The sequence below is a fragment of the Manis javanica genome, chromosome 4, assembly GCF_040802235.1.
Source record: "Manis javanica isolate MJ-LG chromosome 4, MJ_LKY, whole genome shotgun sequence".
Lineage (NCBI taxonomy): Eukaryota > Metazoa > Chordata > Mammalia > Pholidota > Manidae > Manis > Manis javanica.
This window is the reverse complement of record NC_133159.1, coordinates 35,137,298-35,154,791: the sequence shown is the minus strand read 5'-3', so window position 1 is coordinate 35,154,791 and position 17,494 is coordinate 35,137,298. Positions and strand designations below refer to the sequence as shown.

General features: G+C 49.4%; 2 protein-coding genes and 1 long non-coding RNA gene across 15 annotated transcripts; 2 read left to right on the top strand and 1 right to left on the bottom strand.

Annotated features, from left to right (window-relative positions):
• The first annotated feature begins 85 nt into the window (after positions 1-85).
• Positions 86-7,934, top strand: LOC118973056 (uncharacterized). The gene is made up of 2 exons (XR_005062274.2): positions 86-406; positions 5,242-7,934. It is a non-coding gene; the product is annotated as an uncharacterized lncRNA (long non-coding RNA).
• On the bottom strand, positions 7,928-15,570 carry BTBD19 (BTB domain containing 19). 7 transcript variants are annotated; one of them, XM_037021995.2, is made up of 10 exons: positions 15,291-15,570; positions 14,570-14,715; positions 13,143-13,356; positions 12,992-13,045; positions 11,808-11,867; positions 11,638-11,706; positions 11,429-11,560; positions 11,160-11,309; positions 10,957-11,066; positions 7,928-9,981 (listed from the first exon to the last, which is right to left on the bottom strand). In XM_037021995.2, the coding sequence occupies exons 1-10, from the start codon at positions 15,405-15,407 to the stop codon at positions 9,954-9,956; spliced, it is 1,080 nt and encodes a 359-aa protein (XP_036877890.2). In that variant the 5' UTR covers positions 15,408-15,570; the 3' UTR covers positions 7,928-9,953. The 7 variants fall into 7 exon arrangements, with proteins under 7 accessions (XP_036877890.2, XP_036877892.2, XP_036877894.2 ...); XM_037021997.2 differs by having other exon boundaries at positions 11,184-11,309; XM_037021999.2 differs by having other exon boundaries at positions 15,287-15,425.
• On the top strand, positions 13,274-17,485 carry DYNLT4 (dynein light chain Tctex-type 4). Of its 7 annotated transcripts, none has more exons than XM_037022001.2 (3): positions 13,274-13,404; positions 16,646-16,710; positions 16,816-17,485. In XM_037022001.2, exon 3 carries the CDS (start codon positions 16,826-16,828, stop codon positions 17,483-17,485), a length of 660 nt encoding a protein of 219 aa, XP_036877896.2. In that variant the 5' UTR covers positions 13,274-13,404; positions 16,646-16,710; positions 16,816-16,825. The 7 variants fall into 7 exon arrangements, with proteins under 7 accessions (XP_036877896.2, XP_073089928.1, XP_073089929.1 ...); XM_017648501.3 differs by lacking the exon at positions 13,274-13,404 and adding an exon at positions 15,584-16,193; XM_017648500.3 differs by lacking the exon at positions 13,274-13,404 and adding an exon at positions 16,194-16,332.
• The last annotated feature ends 9 nt before the right edge of the window (positions 17,486-17,494 follow it).

The following is a 17,494-nucleotide window of genomic DNA, read 5'->3' as shown; positions in this document are numbered from 1 at the left end:
TGTAGTATTCAACCAATGAGGAACCAGGGGAGGGACTCGCCTGCTAGGGAATAAATTGCTCAAACTGCCCTGAGTGTGCGTATTTACCAGACACCCAATCTTGCAAGACCATCGTTAAAGCCTCGCTCTGCTGTTCTCTTTGTCTCCGTGTCCACTTAAGTTCAGACAGTGAGCGCGTTTCTCACAATTTGGGGTCTCATCCGGAGTACTCGTGCCCGTGGAAGTGGGGGCCCAAGGGGAGTGGGGAAGCCCTGCCCGACTTAGGGCAGCCCGCTCTGTCTGGGTGTTTCACCCTCCCTCGGAAACCGAGAAAAAAAACCCAGACTGTTGTGAGGAGACAGCCACCTGACACAGAAGAGGAAAGGCAGGCACCGCGGCAACCAGGCAATCTTGTGCAGGAGCCAAGGTAGGAAAACTGGGCTCTAAGTACTGCCTTGGTGGTTGGGCATTTTTCGGAGGTGGAGCGTGTCTGGCTGAGACAGATCCTGGATATGAAGCGAGTGTGGAGTCCCGATCCGCGGTTCCGTTCTCCCGCAAAGGAGACTGCGGGAGACCGAGAAAACGAATCTCGGGGTGTGCAGGAAACCTCCATTATAAGGGGGTTGAGTACACAGGGAGCTCAGACACAGGGACCTCTTGAAAGATGGTAAATAAAAATTCTAGGCCTAGGGAACCAGGGAAAGGGAGCCAGAAGAGGTCCGTTGAAATTCCCCCAGATAGCCCGCCGGGGCGAATGTTACCGTGCTTGTGGGACGCCTCCTGAGCTGGAGCTAAGGAAAAACAGAAAATGATCAAATTTTGCTGTTTTGTCTGGGCTATAGAACCGATCTGTAAGCCATCGGTTTTCTGGCCGCAGTTTGGACCGGGTGAAAACTGGCTTTGCCAGGCTCTAGTTCGTGTGCGCGACAGAGCCTCCAGTTCGCCAGAGGAGTGTGACTACGCTCTCTGCTGGTCACCAAGGGCGCTGTCCATATTTCCCAAAACAACTGAGAAGGGAAAGCTGAGGAGGACCAACTAGAAAAGGTTTCCCAGGACAAATCCTGGCACCCAATTTCTTGTCTCCGTCCGCTTTATAATCCTCAGGCTGGGACTCAAGGGGAATCAAGGGGAACAATGCCAGGAAGATCAAGCAGGAGACTCAGATTCATCTGAGAATCAGGGGACTTCGGCCCTTACCAGGCCCCCTACAACCCTTTATTCCAACATTAGCGGGGAATTAGAACAATGTACGAAGGACCTAGAGAGGTTCCCCCTTCCTCTGGGGAGTCCATCAGAACCCCTAAGATTTTTCCATTGAGAGGGGTTCCACAAGGACGAGGGGAAATTGAGTTTGTTCATGTTCCCCTCACTAGTACTGAGGTGAGAAATTTCAAGAAGGAAATGAAACCATTGTTATAAGATCCCCTTGGCCTAGCGGACCAACTAGACCAATATACTTGGATTGAGCTGATGTCCATCATGAATGTCCTATTCCCTGGTGAGGAGAGCGGGGTGATCAGGAGAGCTGCTGTGTCCAGCCAGCAGAACAGAAGTTCCCAAATGTAGATCCTGGGTGGGATAATAATGATCCACTAGAATGCAGGATCTTCGAGCACTAATTATAAACGGAATCAGAGAATAAGCCCCAAGATCTCAAAATGTTTCTAAGGCGTTTGAGGTCCAATAGGAGAGTAAAGAGACCCAAGCACATTTTCACAGAGACTCAGGGACCAGATGAGGAAGTATTCAGGACTTGACCCAGAATGTCAGGTAGGACAGGGCCTTCTAAAGGTTAATTTCGTAACCAAAAGTTAGCTAGATATTGCTAAGAAATTACAGAAGCTAGATGGATGGAGAAACCCATTGAGGAATTACTAAGGGAAGCTCAGAAAGTGTTAAAAGAGAGGAAGAGAAGCAGAAGCAGAAAGTAAAAATTATGGTGACCACCATAAAAAAAGTAATTGAGAAGAGAGGCGGAGGACCACCTCAGAGAAGACGAGGGAATCAGAAAAGAGAGAACAAAAGAGGGATGTGTCCACAAGGAGACAAGAAATGCTTTAACTGCGGAAAATCAGGTCACTTGACGAGAGAGTGCCCTTTAGGGGAAAGAGAAGTGACTCCCTCATGGCATTAGATGAAGATGAGGGAGGCCAGGAGTTCCCCTTTGTTAGGCCCCACCAGGAGCCCTTGATAAATCTGTAGGTGGGGCCTAAAGAAGAAAACACAACCTTTTTAATATACACAGGGGCAGCCCATTCCTCCTTGACCTTTCAGCCACAAAATGTGAAATTTTGACCTGAAATGGGAAGGATTCCAAGTTCCTATTTTTGAAAAAACTGTAATCAAATTAGAAAATGAGATTACAAAGGGATCATTCTTGTATGTCCCAGAAGCAGAAACTAATTTCTTGGGAAGGGGTTTAATTACTCAGGCCTGGGTCTAGTAATAGAGAAGGGCCAAATGAAGGTTCTAATGGCCTGCCTCACAGAGGAGGAAGAAAAGAGAATAAACCCTAGGGTATGGGTTAAGAAAGGAAATAGGGGAAGTTTACAAGTTTCCCTGATAAAAGTAACTTTGAAACAACCAGATGAAAATACTTGCAGGGGACAATATCCAGTCCCCTTGAAGGAGAAAAGGTCTCCAGCCGTAACAGAAGGCTTTGTTAAGGATGGTCTATTGGAGCCTTGTACGTCACCATACCATACTCCCATCTTTCTGGTGAGAAAACCTGATGGGTCATACCAGTTGGTGCAGGATCTTTGGGCTATAAACCAAATAGTCCAGACCCGACATCCTGTAGTTCCTAATCCTTATACCATCCTGAGTAAAATACCATATAAACATAAATGGTTTAGTGCGGTAGACCTGGAGGATGCATTTTGGGCCTGTCCACTAAGTTGGATAGCAAAGACCTTTTTGCCTTTGAATGGGAAAATTCCATTAATGGAAACAAAACAGCAATGTCATTGGACCATGTTGCCACAGGGGGACTGATGGAGGCCCCCAACTTGTTCAGTCAAATCTTAGAATCCATCTTAGAGGACTTTGAACCTGTGCAAGGAATGCAGCTTCTGCGATATGTAGATGATTTATTAATCTCAAGGGAAGAAAAGACAAGACTGTCTGAAACCACTATAGATTTGCTTAACTTCCTGGGACAAAAGGGGTTGAGAGTCTCTAGAAATAAACTTCAACTTGTAGAAAAGAAAGTTAAATACTTAGGTCATCTTATAAGTGAAAGGAAACGAAGAATCAACCCAGAAAGAATTTCTGGAATCATAAATTACCCCAAGCCAAAAAACAAAGAAGGAACTTAGAAAATTTGGGGGACTGGTGTGATAGTGTAGATTATGGATTGACTCATGCGCAAAACGCTGAAAGCTTGTATTCTAAATTGTCAGAGGGAGAGCCAGACGCTCTCCAGTGGACACCAGGGGAACTGCAAATTCTAGAGGAATTAAAGCAATCTTTAGCCACCACCCAGGCTTGGCAGTCTGTCTTTAGAAAAGCCGTTTCACTTGTTTGTTATGGTTGAACAAGGCTCTGCTATAGGGGTTTTGACCCGAACCTGGGAAGGAAAGAAACACCCGATGGCCTTTATGTCTAAACTATTGGACCCTGTTTCTCAAGGGTAGAAGCCTTACTAGTAGAAGAGCAGGAAATTAACTTTAGGAGGAATCCGTCTGTACTCCTCACCAGGTCCAGGCCACACTCAATCAGCGGGCTGGGTGCTGGCTAACAGATTCTCAAATTTTAAAATATGGAGCCATTCTTCTTGACAGAGATGACCTGATAGTAACCACAGATGCCTGTCGCAGTCCGGCCAGCTTCCTATGTGCAGGAGAGGCTGAAGGCCGGTCAGAATTGAGTCACAATTGCATGGACCTCATAGAATATCAGACTAAATCAGGCCTATGGGTGGGGGTATGAAACTGTTTAAAGATGGGTCCTCCCTGATGATAAGGGCAAACCACGTAATGGGTGTGCCCTTATTGATGGAGATCAGTTATCTGTCTGGGAAAAAGAAAGATCACTCAGTAACTGGTCAGCCCAAACCTGTGAGTTTTTTACCCTTAATCAAGCCTTAAAACTTTCAGATAGGGAGGGTATGATTTACACAAACTCCAAATATGCCTTTGGAAAAATCTGGACAGAAAAAGGTCTCATGAACAGTAAAGGAAAGGATTTAATTCATGGAGAATTAATCAAAGATTTTTTTTAAAAATCTCTTAGTTCCAACTGAAATATCTATAATGTATATAAATGGTCACCAAAAAGGAAATTCTTACGAAGCAACTGGTAATAGAATTGCTGAAGCAGCTGCTAAAGAGGCTGCATCTAAAGGTGAAATTAGACTTTTAAATGTCACTTCTGATATCCCCAAAATTACCTTGATCCCAAAATTTTCCAAAAAATTAAAGAGCTGCAGGAAGTTGGGGCATCTCGAGATGAGAAAGGGCGGTGGACTTTACCAGATGGGAGGGAAAGGATCGGCCGACCTATTGCGAGAGAGCTGATGAGCGTGTTACATAAAGGGAGCCACTGGGGTCCCCAGGCAATGTGTGGTGCTTTGTTTTGCTAAAAGTTTATGGGTGTCCTGGTATTTACACCATTGCTAAACATGTTTGTAGGAGTTGTATAACATGCCAAAAAATTAAGGAAAAGAGTATGAGAAAGCCAGTACCTGGAGGAAGACTCCCAGGACTAAGACTGTTACCGAGTATCCAAATTGGCTTTACTGAGATGCCAAAAGTGGGAAAGCTTAAATATTTATAATTGATTGTTGATCATCTCACTGGTTGGGTAGAGGCTTACCCTGTAACTGCAGGATCAGTCATAAAACTACCTTTAGAGTAAGTGATTCCTAGGTTTGGGTTAATAGAAAATGTTGACTCAGACAACGGGAGTCATTTTACCTTGGAAGTATCACAAGGAATAATGGTGGCACTCCAGGTACAGTGGGATTTCCGTACTCCTTGGCATCCACCATCCTCTGGCAAGGGAGAAAGAGTGAATCAGGCTCTCAAGAAACATTTAACCAAATTAATATTAGAAACCAAGTTGCCTTGGACCTAAATGTCTTCCTATAGCACTCCTAAGGATTAGACCTGCTCCCCGAAAGCATTTAAGACTTTACCCTTATGAATTATTATATGGGCTGCCATACCTAGGAAGGACAACAGACTTGCCAACCATGGAAACAAAAGATTAATTTCTAAGGGAATATGTGCTGGCCATGTCTTCTACCTTATCTTCTCTCAGGCTGAAAGGACTCCTCGCCCACGCTTCCCCCACTATAGTTCTTCGTCCACTGCTTCCAGCCTGGAGACCTGGTGTTAGTAAAGTCCTGGAAAGAAGATCGACTCCAGCCCAGCTGGGAAGGCCCCTCCCAAGTGCTCCTGACCACAGAAACTGCAGTGAGGACGGCTGAAAAGGCTTGGACTCATTACACCAGAATAAAGAAATTAACTGAGGGATCTGGAAACAAAACGGAGAATTGGAAGGTGTCCCAAGTAGCTAACCAACTCTTAAGGCTAAAACTAAAAATAACCTAAAAATGTTAATTTTTATTCTTCTCTCTCTATATTTTATAGGCAAATCACAAGGAACCCTAAGTTGGAAAGGGACTCCTGACTATCCTGTCAAATTAGTAATCAATATTACAAAGACATTAAGCCCCCAAACCATTAGGTTTGATGCCTGTCAAATTCTCTCTTGTGGTGATTTAAATGACCAAAGACGACTTTCTGGGGAAAATAAATACCTCTGTCCTGAACCAAGTCCAAGCCAGGAAGCCTATGTGGCCTATCCTTGCCCTACCTGGAGCGATGTATGGTGGACCACCCAGTTGCAAGGATGGACAGCCAGCCCAGCCCACCTAGCCAGCCTGAGAGGGAGATCTAGAGACTTAAAACCTTTGAAAGGAAAGCTCCACTTAGCTAAAGGCATTCCCCCTAAGAATTGCCAGGACAAACAATGTAACCCTCTCTTGTTAAATATAAATAATCCTCAAGACTTAGACTCAAACCCCGTAATTGCTCCTCGTGTTTATGGACTTGGTGCAGATGTTGCTGGAATAGATCCCGTGGGAAGGTTTGGTCTTAATTTAATCAAAGACAAGACTTCACGCATAGTAACCACCCCTAATACTGAGGTAGATGAGCCAGAGCTTCCCAGTAATGACCCTACACTAATTACTGTAACAGAGATAAAGGATCTAAAACAAAACTCTTGGAAATCAAGACAGGTTACAGAAACACCAATGCCTGGGGAGAATATGTCAAATTTTCAGCACTAGCTTTGAACAAAAGCAACTATTATGCATGTGCTGCAGGACAGCCGCAGGTGCAGGTGGTCCTGTTCCTTCTCTGCAGGGACACAGACCCCAGTGGGATGAACTGCATGTTGGCCCTGTATAGGACAAGGACACTTGGGAAGATGAGATTTGCACGTGCTTGTCTCTACTTTTTCCTGCACTAAAGAAGTCAGACCCGATGGCAATCTCCTTTTTCCATAGGGATGATAAATCACTCCTCATGTCTCTCTAGGCAAGAGGAAGGTTTCACAACTGTGGGGGAAACTTGCTAATTTGTACCCCTGTCCTGAAAGTCTCTAAAGAGGGTTACTTCTCAAGATTACTTATCCCCCTAGCGGATATTTGGTGGTACTGCAGAAAGAGGAACCTGGGCAGCTCATTGCCATCCAACTGAACTGGGACTTGTGCTTTAGTCCAATTGCCTATTCCATTTACCTTGGAGTTTCTCTCCACTCCCAAAGGGGAAAGAATTTCTCATAGAAATCATTGCAAGGATCCTTTGATTCAAATGTATATAGTGGCTCAAGAGGAGTCCCTGGGGGAGTCCCTAATGAATCTAAAGCTAGAAACCAAAGAGCTGTAGGGTTTGAATCAGCACTCTTGGTGGTCCACCATCAACAAAAACGTAGGCTGGATCAGTTATATTTACTATATCAACAAAGGTTTATAAACTATACCAGGGATACTCTTCAAGAAGTAGCTAGCCGATTGGATCCTACCAGCAGGATGGCCTGGGAGACTAGGATAGCATTGACATGATGTAAGAAGAAAAAGGCAGAGTCTGTGTTGTGTTGGGAGGAAAATGTACTTTTATTCCAAGTAATACTGCCACTGATAGTACTGTTACTAAAGTTCTACAGGGACTCACCACTTTAGCTCATGAATTAGTTGAAAACTCTGGCATCGATGATCCTTTTACAGTTCAGAAGGACGGTTCTGAAAATGGAAAGGTATAGTTGCCTCTGTTTTAACATCCCTTGTTAGAGCTGCCGGAGTTTTACCCGCTGTAGGATGCTGTGTCACCCCTTGTGTGAGAGGCCTGACCCAGAGGCTCACACAGCCATGAACAAATACCTATGACATACACCCAAAATAATCTTATGTTATCAGAAAATAAATTTAACTATGAAGAAGAGAGAAGATATATATTGGAAAAGTTTGAAAAAGAATGGGCATAAGTTGAAATCCATTCCTGGGAATAAAATTAGAAATTCTTAAATAAGAAGAGGAGCAACTGTTAGAAAAAGCAAAACCTAAATGTGATTTTCTCCCACTACGGGGTTTAAACATTTAAACAGTAAGATATGGACAAAAAGCCCACTGTGGGGAAGCACGTGCCAGGAAGTTGTTCAGACTGAGGGGAGAGGAAACTGAAAAGGAACAGCCTGTGCCTATTGGGGGTCGGGGAGTTTTGAACCAGCCAATAAAATTAAGACAAATGTAAAAGAAAGCCTAATATGGATCTAACTTGCTTAGGCAATCTCTGGGAAAGAATGTGAACCCTGTAGTACTCAACCAGTGAGGAACCAGGGGAGAGACCTGCGTACTAGAGAATAAATTGCTCCAACTGCCCTGGGTGTGCATGTTTACCAGACACCCAATCTTTCAAGATCACCATTAAAGCTTCGCTCTGCTGGTCTCTTTGTCTCTGTGTCCACTTACTAAGTTTGGACCAGTGAGCACATTTCTCAACACATACACAGTATTTAATCTGTCCCACTACCAGTTCTAAGCACTTTACAAAATTACTTCAACCTTACTAAAAATCCTAAATAGATTTTGTTATTATTTCCCTTTTATAAATAAGGAAACTGAGGCATGGAAAAGTTAAATAGCCTCACTCAAGTCACAAGGCCAGGAAGTGGTAGACCTGGGATTCACACAGCAACCTGGCTCCAGAAGAGGTATACTCTTTTTTTTTTTTTTAAGGTATCATTGATATACAATCTTACAAAAGTTTCACATGAAAAACATTGTGGTTACTACATTCAGCCATATTATCAAGTCCCCCCATGCCCCACTGAAGTCATCATCCATCAGTGTAGTAAGGTGCCAGAGTCACTACTTGTAGAAGAGGTATAGTATACTCTTAATCAGTGTGTTACTGGTGGGGTTCAGCATACAGTACTCCAAAATATTGCACCTTTGCATATTGAATATTTTAAGCTGAAGGAATTTGAGAAAACAAGAAAGGCACTCCAACCTCCCCTCCCCACTCCATTTCCACACCATCCTTTCTCCCTTCAAACAGGTCATAAGAGCCTCCTCTGAGAGGTGCCCTCTCTACTCTGAGAGGAAGGGAGCCATCCTCATCTCCAACGAGACTCCAGAAGAATCCTAACTGAGCCTTGCTAGGTTTCCTCCACTTAACTACACATTCTTTAACCCATCATATTCCTCCAGGACTCCTCTCTTCCTCAAAGCCAGCATGAAAATACTCAAGTTGGACCATTTCTTCTGGTCAGTTCCTCATGAAGCCTCCTGTGTCATGTAAAACTTACCATGTGTATGCTTTTCTCCTGTTAATCTTTGTCAGTTTGATTTTCAGACCCAGCCAGGGTCCCTCAGAGGAAAGGAAAACATTTGCCTCTCCTACACTAACTTTTTCTTTAGCAAAAGAAATGCTCTACTGGGTCTGCAGTGTGCTTTTGTCACCAAAGGTCACAGACATATTTTTGTATCATTGTAGGAATATACCATAGGTAATTTAACCAGTCCTCTAAGACATCTACATTGTTTTCAATTTCATTATCCAAACAGTGCCGTCATGAAGTGGTACTGCTGGTAGCCACATTTTCAGTCTTGAGAAATAATGCCAAATAACTATCTAATCCATGCACATTTTATATAAAATCCCTAAGAGCAATCTAGCTTTACTTTCTTCCAAATAGTCAAATGTCCCTCATTTTAGATTGATAGGATCCTGTTTTACAGCTCCTTTAAACCCTTTATGGAATAAAACAGCATTGAAATAAGGAAAAGTCATCACTGAACATCACAGAGCACTGATTATGTGACAGGAATTGGGGAAGCAGAAGTGAATAAGGCACCACTCCAGGTCCCAGGTCCAGGGAGATTCAGATCCTTAGGAAGACAAAATATTTAATGAATGAAAGGTGGCATGGGGAGTCTTCAATTACTAAGTAAATCCAGAGCTAGAGGACTAGTGCCTCCAGGACCAGTGAGTTTATGCAATAGTAGTAGAGAGAAGAGCTGCTAACCTTTGAAACCACTTGTAATGTGGGTAAAATTGCAGCATTTCCAGAATCTCTAGCCTGCCCTTAGTCCATCTCCTTATGAATAGGTGTTTCCAAGGGATGGAGAGAAGAAATCCATCTCCATATCAATAGTTAATTACAAGGGGGAGCAAGGGCATATCTGGACCTGAGATTGGATAGGGTCCCTTTTTTTCACCTGAGTGGCGAGAGGGCCGAGTGGAAGTGGACAACTGCTTGTAAGCAATCAACAGGTTTCTCCCACTTTATTTCTCCCTTTGGCTGATTTCAGTTCAAAGGTATTTTGCCCCAGGTTGGGAAAATATTTTCACCCCGGAGTTACAGCCCTGAAAATGAAATTGCATTTTGTCCAGAGAGGGCAATGGAGATGTTGAGGAGCTGAACCAACTGGGTCTTGTCAGAGAGGAAAAATAATTTTCTCTCTACTCTCTGAGCTCTTGGTTGAGAACCCTGTAATAAAAGACAGGTTAATAAGAGAAAAACAAATTTATTAACATGTATAATGCATATATACAAGGGAGACACCCAGGGAAAAATGAGTAACTCCCTAAGGTGGACTAAAATACCTGCTTACATACCATCGTCACCTAAAGACAAAGTAAAGTGCGGGGAGGTCACCAGGAAAAACTAAACAAGGGTGAAGTTTGTTAACCAGATTTCAATGGCTGCCTCCTCCACTGATAGATTCCGTTGCGAATTAATCATCCTTCTTTTGGTGGTACAGAGGGAGACACAAATGCAGACTTCCTTTATAAATTTTCCTTACAAAAGAGTAACTTTGTTTTCGGAGTTTCTGTTTCTCAAAATAATCAGTTTAAAATAATCCTGAAGCCAAGAGGCATATTTTGAGGTGGCATATTGTGCTACCCTCAGTCTCCTAGAAATTAAAAGCCAAAGGAGGCATGTGTAAAGAAGAGGAATAAGGCAAGGCTGAGATCCAGGTCTCTGGCTTGGGCACCCAGGGAGATGAGAAACACGATGCGGGCAGAACAGGGGAAAGATGAGCAGGGAGCTCAATTTTGGACTGAGTCTGAGGTGTCTGGGGATTTAGAGGTCTTCAGGAGGAAGGTCTGGAACTAAAGAGGGAGCTAAACCGAAAAGATATTACGGCGGGTATAAGAGTAAAAGGGGAAGGCGAGACTGCCCTGGGACAGAATGTAGAGTAAGGATGACGTGTAAAAATAATCGCTTTGAGGTTCTGCAGGGGCCGGGAGGCTAGGCCACGCCCACCTCCGCCCTCCCCGTGGAGCTCCACCCTAGGGGCTCTGTGCAGGGCAGACAGCGGCGGTCCTAGAGTCACGTTCGCGGGGCCTGCTGGAAGCGGAAGGCCGCTGCGAGCGCCCAGCATGCCGGGAGTTGTAGTTTCAGCCTAGAATTCCCCCTCAAATCTCGGCTTCTGGTCACTTAAAGGGCAGGTCCAAATACCGGTGGTGCTCCCGGGGCAGAATGCCCCTCCGGCGGCGGCACGGGGCACTCCGGGCTGCATCCCCTCTCCGCAGAGCGTGGCACTTCCACGCCTCCACGATCTGCTCCACCTGCAGGAGGAGGCCGGTCATCGCAGAGACCCCCCACCCCCACCCCCGTGCCTCCCTCTCCCCGCAGGCCGTGGGCCACGCCCCTCGAGGAACCTGAGCCTGGTTCCCGGTCCGCACCGGGATGAGCGGCTCCTGCCGGTTCTGCTCTTCCAGGGCACTCAGCTCCGCTGGGGCCAGCAAGGCCAGTCTCAGCTCCCGCACCACCGGAGCCGCCACCTCGGCCACAGACCGCTCCAGCACCGCCTGCAAATGCCAGCCTTGAGCCCTGGTGGCGGGGACGCCTGCCCCACGGCTGGCTCGACGGGTCCCTGCAGCCCAGGCCTCCTTCACACCCACCCCATGCTTCTTTAGCTGCTGCTCACCGCACCCACGCGCGCCCAGTTCCGGGCTGCCAAAACGAGCTCAGCCTCGTCCACGCAGAGCTCATCGCTGCGCAGCAGGGGCAGCAACGCGGGCGCCGACAGCTCCAAGAAGCCACGGGTCCGGAGAGCCTCCTGTGGGTCCTCGAATGAGTCAGGGAGGAGCAGAATGAAATGTGCTGGGTTGGGAGTATGAAGATGGGGAGCTGTACCTGGCTGTGGGCCTCTATAAAGCCTATGCAGCGCTCCTGCAGTGGTCCCAGGCCAAAGGTTACGGCAACCTGGGAGCAGAATGAGGGAGGGCAGGTTGGAGACTGGAGAGGCCATATAGCCTAGCCCTCCACGATGAGGACTACGTGAAAGCCTGTCTAGCATCACTCACCTGCAGTGCCTCACAAACCAAGTCCACGTCCAGCACCTGCACCACAAACTCCAGGCACAGCTGGGAACAGAAATGAACGCGGATTGGGCCAAGGTATCCCAGCTCCTAGGTCCCAGCCCCCATCCACAGGCAGCCAGCAGGCTTGGAACAGTCAGCCACCCAGGTTTCTAGCAGCCCCTGCCCATCCTGACCTCCCAGGTCGAGAATACCCAGGGCCTGAGAGCTGGCAAGCCTGGAGAGCATGGGAACTAGTAAAGCCAAGCCCAGTAGTTTACTTTCTACCACATTACCCACTAATCAGACTAGGTAAGAGCCATATAAAAATTCCACCCTCCCTTTCTCTCAGGACACTTACCTTCTGTTTTAACAAAAAAACTGAATTTCATCTTTGACATCTCCCTCTCAGCCTCGCTCCCAGAAAAGCACTGATTCCCACCAGTTCCACTTCTCTCAAAGCCATGTACCTCTCTCTTGGGCTTCCACTGCCACCCCAAAAACTATCCTCTCCCAATCCCTTCTCCTAGTTTCCAAACCCTTACTCCCTTACCTGAAACTGCCAATGAATTCCAGTGCCCTCTGGGTAAAAATGTTCAAGTACTTGAAAGTATATGAAACAGCCCCTGGCACCCTCTCCAATCTCATCTTTCCCTCTCCTCTCAGACTCTTAGTCCAACCACACCAGATGTCTTACTTCCTCCTTCTGTGCCTCTGTGGCTAGAATCCTGTCTGAACAGCACTGTACTCCCATTCAGAACAAACTCCTACCCATTCTACCTGATCCAGTATAAATGTTTCCTCCTCCAGGAAGTCTTCCCCTCCTCTCTCCCTAGTGCTGAGACTAGAGAGACCCTTGTTACAGTCTTAGCACCATCTGCCCTTTTCTGTCACTTCTTATGTCACTGGGTTAAGAGTTTTCATGTGTCTATCTCTCTTTGAAGAGCAGGGAGCAAGGCTGACTTGTCCTGGCATTTATAGCACCAGCCATAAACATCCCACATGTCCCTACGGCCCCACAGGGCACACACCCTTTGCATACAGGCACACATAAATGCCTGTTTACACAGAGAGCCGTTTTTCTCTTTGTATTGTGCATGTTCCTTTTCAGGCCAGAGTGTGTGGGGCATGGTGTGAACAGAGCCCATAAGAGGCAAGGGAACCGAGATGGGCCTGCCATCGACACCCACCTCTCGCAGTTCCTCCAGTCCATACTCCACAGCTGCTGTGAGCACCTCCAGCACCTGCAGAGTGGGTGGTTGGGGGAATGGACGGGAGATTCCCCTGCCCTTCAGCCCACCTCCTCCCTCTCCCACCCTGACCCCTGCCCAGTGGGCTCACAGAGTGGCGGTACAGTTTGACACTGTTGGTGTACAGGAACTCCAGCACTGCCAGAAAGGCCTCAGCTGGTATGGTGCTTAACACTACGGGGCTAGGCACCCCAGGACCTGGCTTCGGGCCCAGAAGTCTCTGGAAGAAGTTGCATCTACAGGCCAACAAGCACCGGTGGGTAAACACCTCCTGCTGTTCTTGACCGACCACAAAGCAAACATCACTGTGGGAAAGAAGGGCAGAGAGCCAGGCGGAAAGAGCCAGCGCCCAGGTACAACTCTAGGTTCTGCCTTTGCCCACTCTGGGCCTTCGTTTCCTTAGCAGTCATATAAGAGACAGGGCTTAGTCCTTCCAGCCAAAGGTCTGGGACACAGGTCTGGGTTCTAGTTCCAGCTCTACCCTATGGTACCTCAGGCAAATTAACTTCCTACCTTTGAATCTCAGATTTCTCACTCACGAAGGGTCTCAGAGGAGGTGGCTATGCTTGACCACTGAGGGGGCACCAGGGGTGCAGCAAGATTGAGCCCACATATCCCTGCCCTCTCCAGCCTGAGCATGGGGGAAGGGAAGCTCTTCTTGGCTTCTCCGTGGATCAAATTCAGCTTTTCTCAGCCGCCCCCAGCAGGTCGTGGGGGCGGCAGTGTAGACAGAGTGCACTGCGGCTGACAGACTTGGCAGTGGTGCCCCATGATGAGGCCTGACCACATTTTCCATCTTCATGATTGCTTCCGGCCCCAGCCTCTGGGCCTCTGAACAACATAGTAGGGAGGAGGTGGGAGGTGAAGCTTGGGCTTCCTGGAGCCTCCTAAGCCCAGGTCCAAGGCTTGGGGTTCCCACTACTCAGACCAGACTCAGATCCCCAAAGCAGTAGAAATACGGAAGCCACCAGCCCTTGGGGAGGAAGCCAGCTCAGGCAGTGGGCACAGAAGGCTGCATTCTAGTTCTGATTTCAGAACCACTAGCATCCTAGGCAGGCAGTGAGTGAGCCCAAGGCAGCACCCTTGAACTGCTTCCTGTCTGAGACTGGCTCAATCTTGAGCTTTTGTTCCTCTTGTGAATCCTCAGTTCCCAGAATAGGGTCATCAGCTCCTCTGCCTCCCTAGGGAGGGACTCAAATTACATCCAGTTTCTCAGGATTCAGGGAACAGAGGGCTCTTTGCCAGAAGCCCGAGGTCCAAAAAAGGAAGGCATTTGCCTGAGGTCACACACGGGCTCTGAGTCCCAGCCCCCACCGCCACCCCAGCTCTGGTGCTTAGGATAGCCCAGAAACTGAGTGGCCACTCGCCATCCTGTACACCTGACTACCCCAGACTGAGTTCACCAGGGAGGAGGGGCCTGTTCTAATTCCCCACCTCTTCTGTACACAGGGTGTTCTCAGTCCTGGGGCCCAGCAGAGCCAACTAGGGAAAACCCACAGACAGGGCCCACCCCCTCACCTGTAAAGGGGGTTGTTGACGAGGCTCCGGAGTGCTGTGGAAAAGGGTGCAGTCTCCCCGTGTACAGCCAGTCCTGGGGCCTCCATGGGTGGGCCAGGGCAGGGGAGTACACAGGTGGAATAGCCCAGGAGGCCAGTTGTTTTGGTCTGTGGGAGGCGGTAGGTGAGCGGGAGCTCTCTGGCTAGGTAGGCCCTAGAGCTGGTGAGGAGACTAGAAAGGCCTGCCAGGGAGGGGCAGGAGTGTAGGAGGCCTATTTGCTGAGAAGCTGAAGTTTAGGGATGGGGCAGGAAAGGCCCTGGTTCCTGAGGAAGGCATGAGAAGTGGGTGGAGGAGGCCTGAGGCTGGGCTTGGGGATGAGGACTCAGGAAGGGGGCCAAGAGAGGCCGAGATGGAGGATCCCAGACCGGGAAGGAGAGCCTGGCTGCGGGTGAGGCCCTGGCTGGGAGGCTGCCAAGGCAGCTGCTGGATGGGAAGCCTGTGGGTTTCCAGGGAAACTGTAGCCTGAGAGGAGGCCCCGCCCATCCCCACAGGCCCAGGGAAAACTTCAGCCTTTTGTGGGTCTCAAGCCTAGTCGAGGGTCTCAACACCAAGGCTCCTGCCTGTCCTGGGTTCAGAGTTCAAATTCTCTGCTCCTCCCACCAGTTTCCCCACAGGCACACTGGGTCAGAATCAGGTTAGCCAAGCCTGGGAACACCCCACAACAGGGACAGTCCTCACCCACAAGCAAGGTGTTCAGGGCCCAGAACTGGCTTGTTTGGAAGGGGGCAGTCCTGTCCCATCCAAAGGAGGTCAGGTGAGGAGGTGGCAGCTCTGGCAGAGGTGTCATGAGTTCTGGCATGACTGAAATGCATCCGTGGTGGGGTGGCAATCTGGGCACTCAGGCACACAAGAGGTGTGGCTAGAGACAAGCCCCAGGACACACGGGTCAGCAGGAGGCTGGACTCTGGGTGTTGAGTCACCACTGGACTCCCGTATTGGGTCACCTGCCTGTTGCATCAGGTCTGGCTCCCACCAGCAGGGCTGCCACCTCCCCTCCCCCAGGAACAGCCCTGAACTGAGGAAGTCATCCAAGGCCCGCCCTAGCTCTGCACCGAGAGAATGGAAATGTTTGTCCTTGTTAAGGCTGATGGGGAGACTGCCGAACCCATGACGTGCCCCTTCCTGTGGGTCCAGATTCTGATTCCTAAGAAGCCACCCCCACAGCCTCAAGATTTCCCCATGTCCCAGGCCTCTGACTCGTTCACAAGTGAAGAGCCAGTCTTCCCGAGGACGGTGGCTCAAAGGCCGAAGAGTAGGGGCACCCCTTTCTGACCAGAGCCCCTCCTACATCTGCCCCCTCACCCCCACACCAGGAGTAGTCTTGTTGCAGCAAGCCCCTGGGCTCTCAGCCCTATTGTGCTCTCTCCACTGATGAGTCAGGCACACAGTGCTGAGCACACGGTCACAGTAGTCACACTCCCAGGTTAATAGGCCAGAGGCAGAACTGGAGGGAGGGAGCCAAGGGAGGAGTTCTTTCTCAGCAACCCATGGCAACTCCACAACACAGCAAGGGGCTATTACTCTCCCATCTACCAGTCAGCTGGGCAAGGGCTGTGGAGCTAGAAGAGCGTGGAGGCCAAAGGCTGTGGGTGACTCGGGTGCCTGTGGGAGTTTCGGGAGAAGGGCCTGAGGCCAGAAGCAGAGCATGGAGATTCCCTAGTTACCTGCCCACAGCCTCAGCCATTTGTGTGGGGAGATCTTTGTGCCAGCCACTCTAGGAGCAGGTAGGGGTGGAAGATGACTGGATTTATTACTCACAGGGCTAGAAGGATCTGTGGGGTTGAAGGAGCTGGGTCTGTCTGTTCCTCCCTCTGGTTAGGGGCTGAAAGCACCACTGTCTAGCTGAGGCAAAGGGCAGATACATCTGCTGGCAAGCTCAGGTGGAAGGGAAAAAAGGTGTATTTGGAACTCACTTGGCTAAACTCCCATAGTGCCCAGGGGAAAGTGGAGCTCAGGGGGCAGGGACTAGCCCTAGATGATAGTCTGAGCAGCATTTCTTCCCCCTGCTTATATCTATACTGCTTTTAACCCTCTAAGCCCCTCTAAGCTCCTAGGAAGCCAGGTCGCCCCAGACTATTTGATTCACCTGTCCAGAAACACAGGTAAGAAAGGGTTATGGGGTAAAAACGCTTATCCTGGAGTGAGAGACTGGATGGTGTACAAAGATGGCCAGTGATGGCCATCCAGCCCAAGTGTGGGTCTTCCAGCCGCAGGTCCATGGCTGGCAGGTCTGTGCACCCAACAAGCCAGGAGGAGGAGAATGCCAGAGACCCTGGGCTGAAACTATCACCGGTGCGACCTCCAGGCCGCCTGCCCAGCATTGATGAGGCACGACCAGCAGGTCCAGGCCCGGCCTCCCGCCGTAGCTCCGTGCTGGGTGGGGTCTCATCCTTTTCACGCCGTAACTCCCTGGCCGGACCAGGCACGGGTCCTGGGGGTCAACGCCCATCCCTGGGCCCAGTGCCCCCTCTAGGTTCGCGGGTTAGTTTCTCGGGGTTGCTCTTGGCTCCTGCCCGCCGGGTGGCCCCCTCCTACCGCACAGAGCCTGCGCCCGGGGAGCGCTGGGAGGCCCCACGAGCGCAGGGTGCCCTGGAGGCGGCACTGGCCGCCAGACTGCACAATGCCAGCTACTCGGGCACGGAGCTCGGGCCACTGACGCAGGAGCTGTGCGAACTCGTGCGCATACGCATGCGCGAATTCAGCCCGCCCCGCTACAAGCTCGTGTGCAACGTGGTGCTGGGGCCGCGCACCGGCCAGGGTGTGCGCGTGGTCAGCCGTGCATTGTGGGACGCGGCGCACGACGGGCTGGCCTCTGCCACCTTCACCAACGCCTCACTCTTCGCTGTGGCCACGGTCCACGGGCTCTACTGCGAGTAAGGAGGCCTC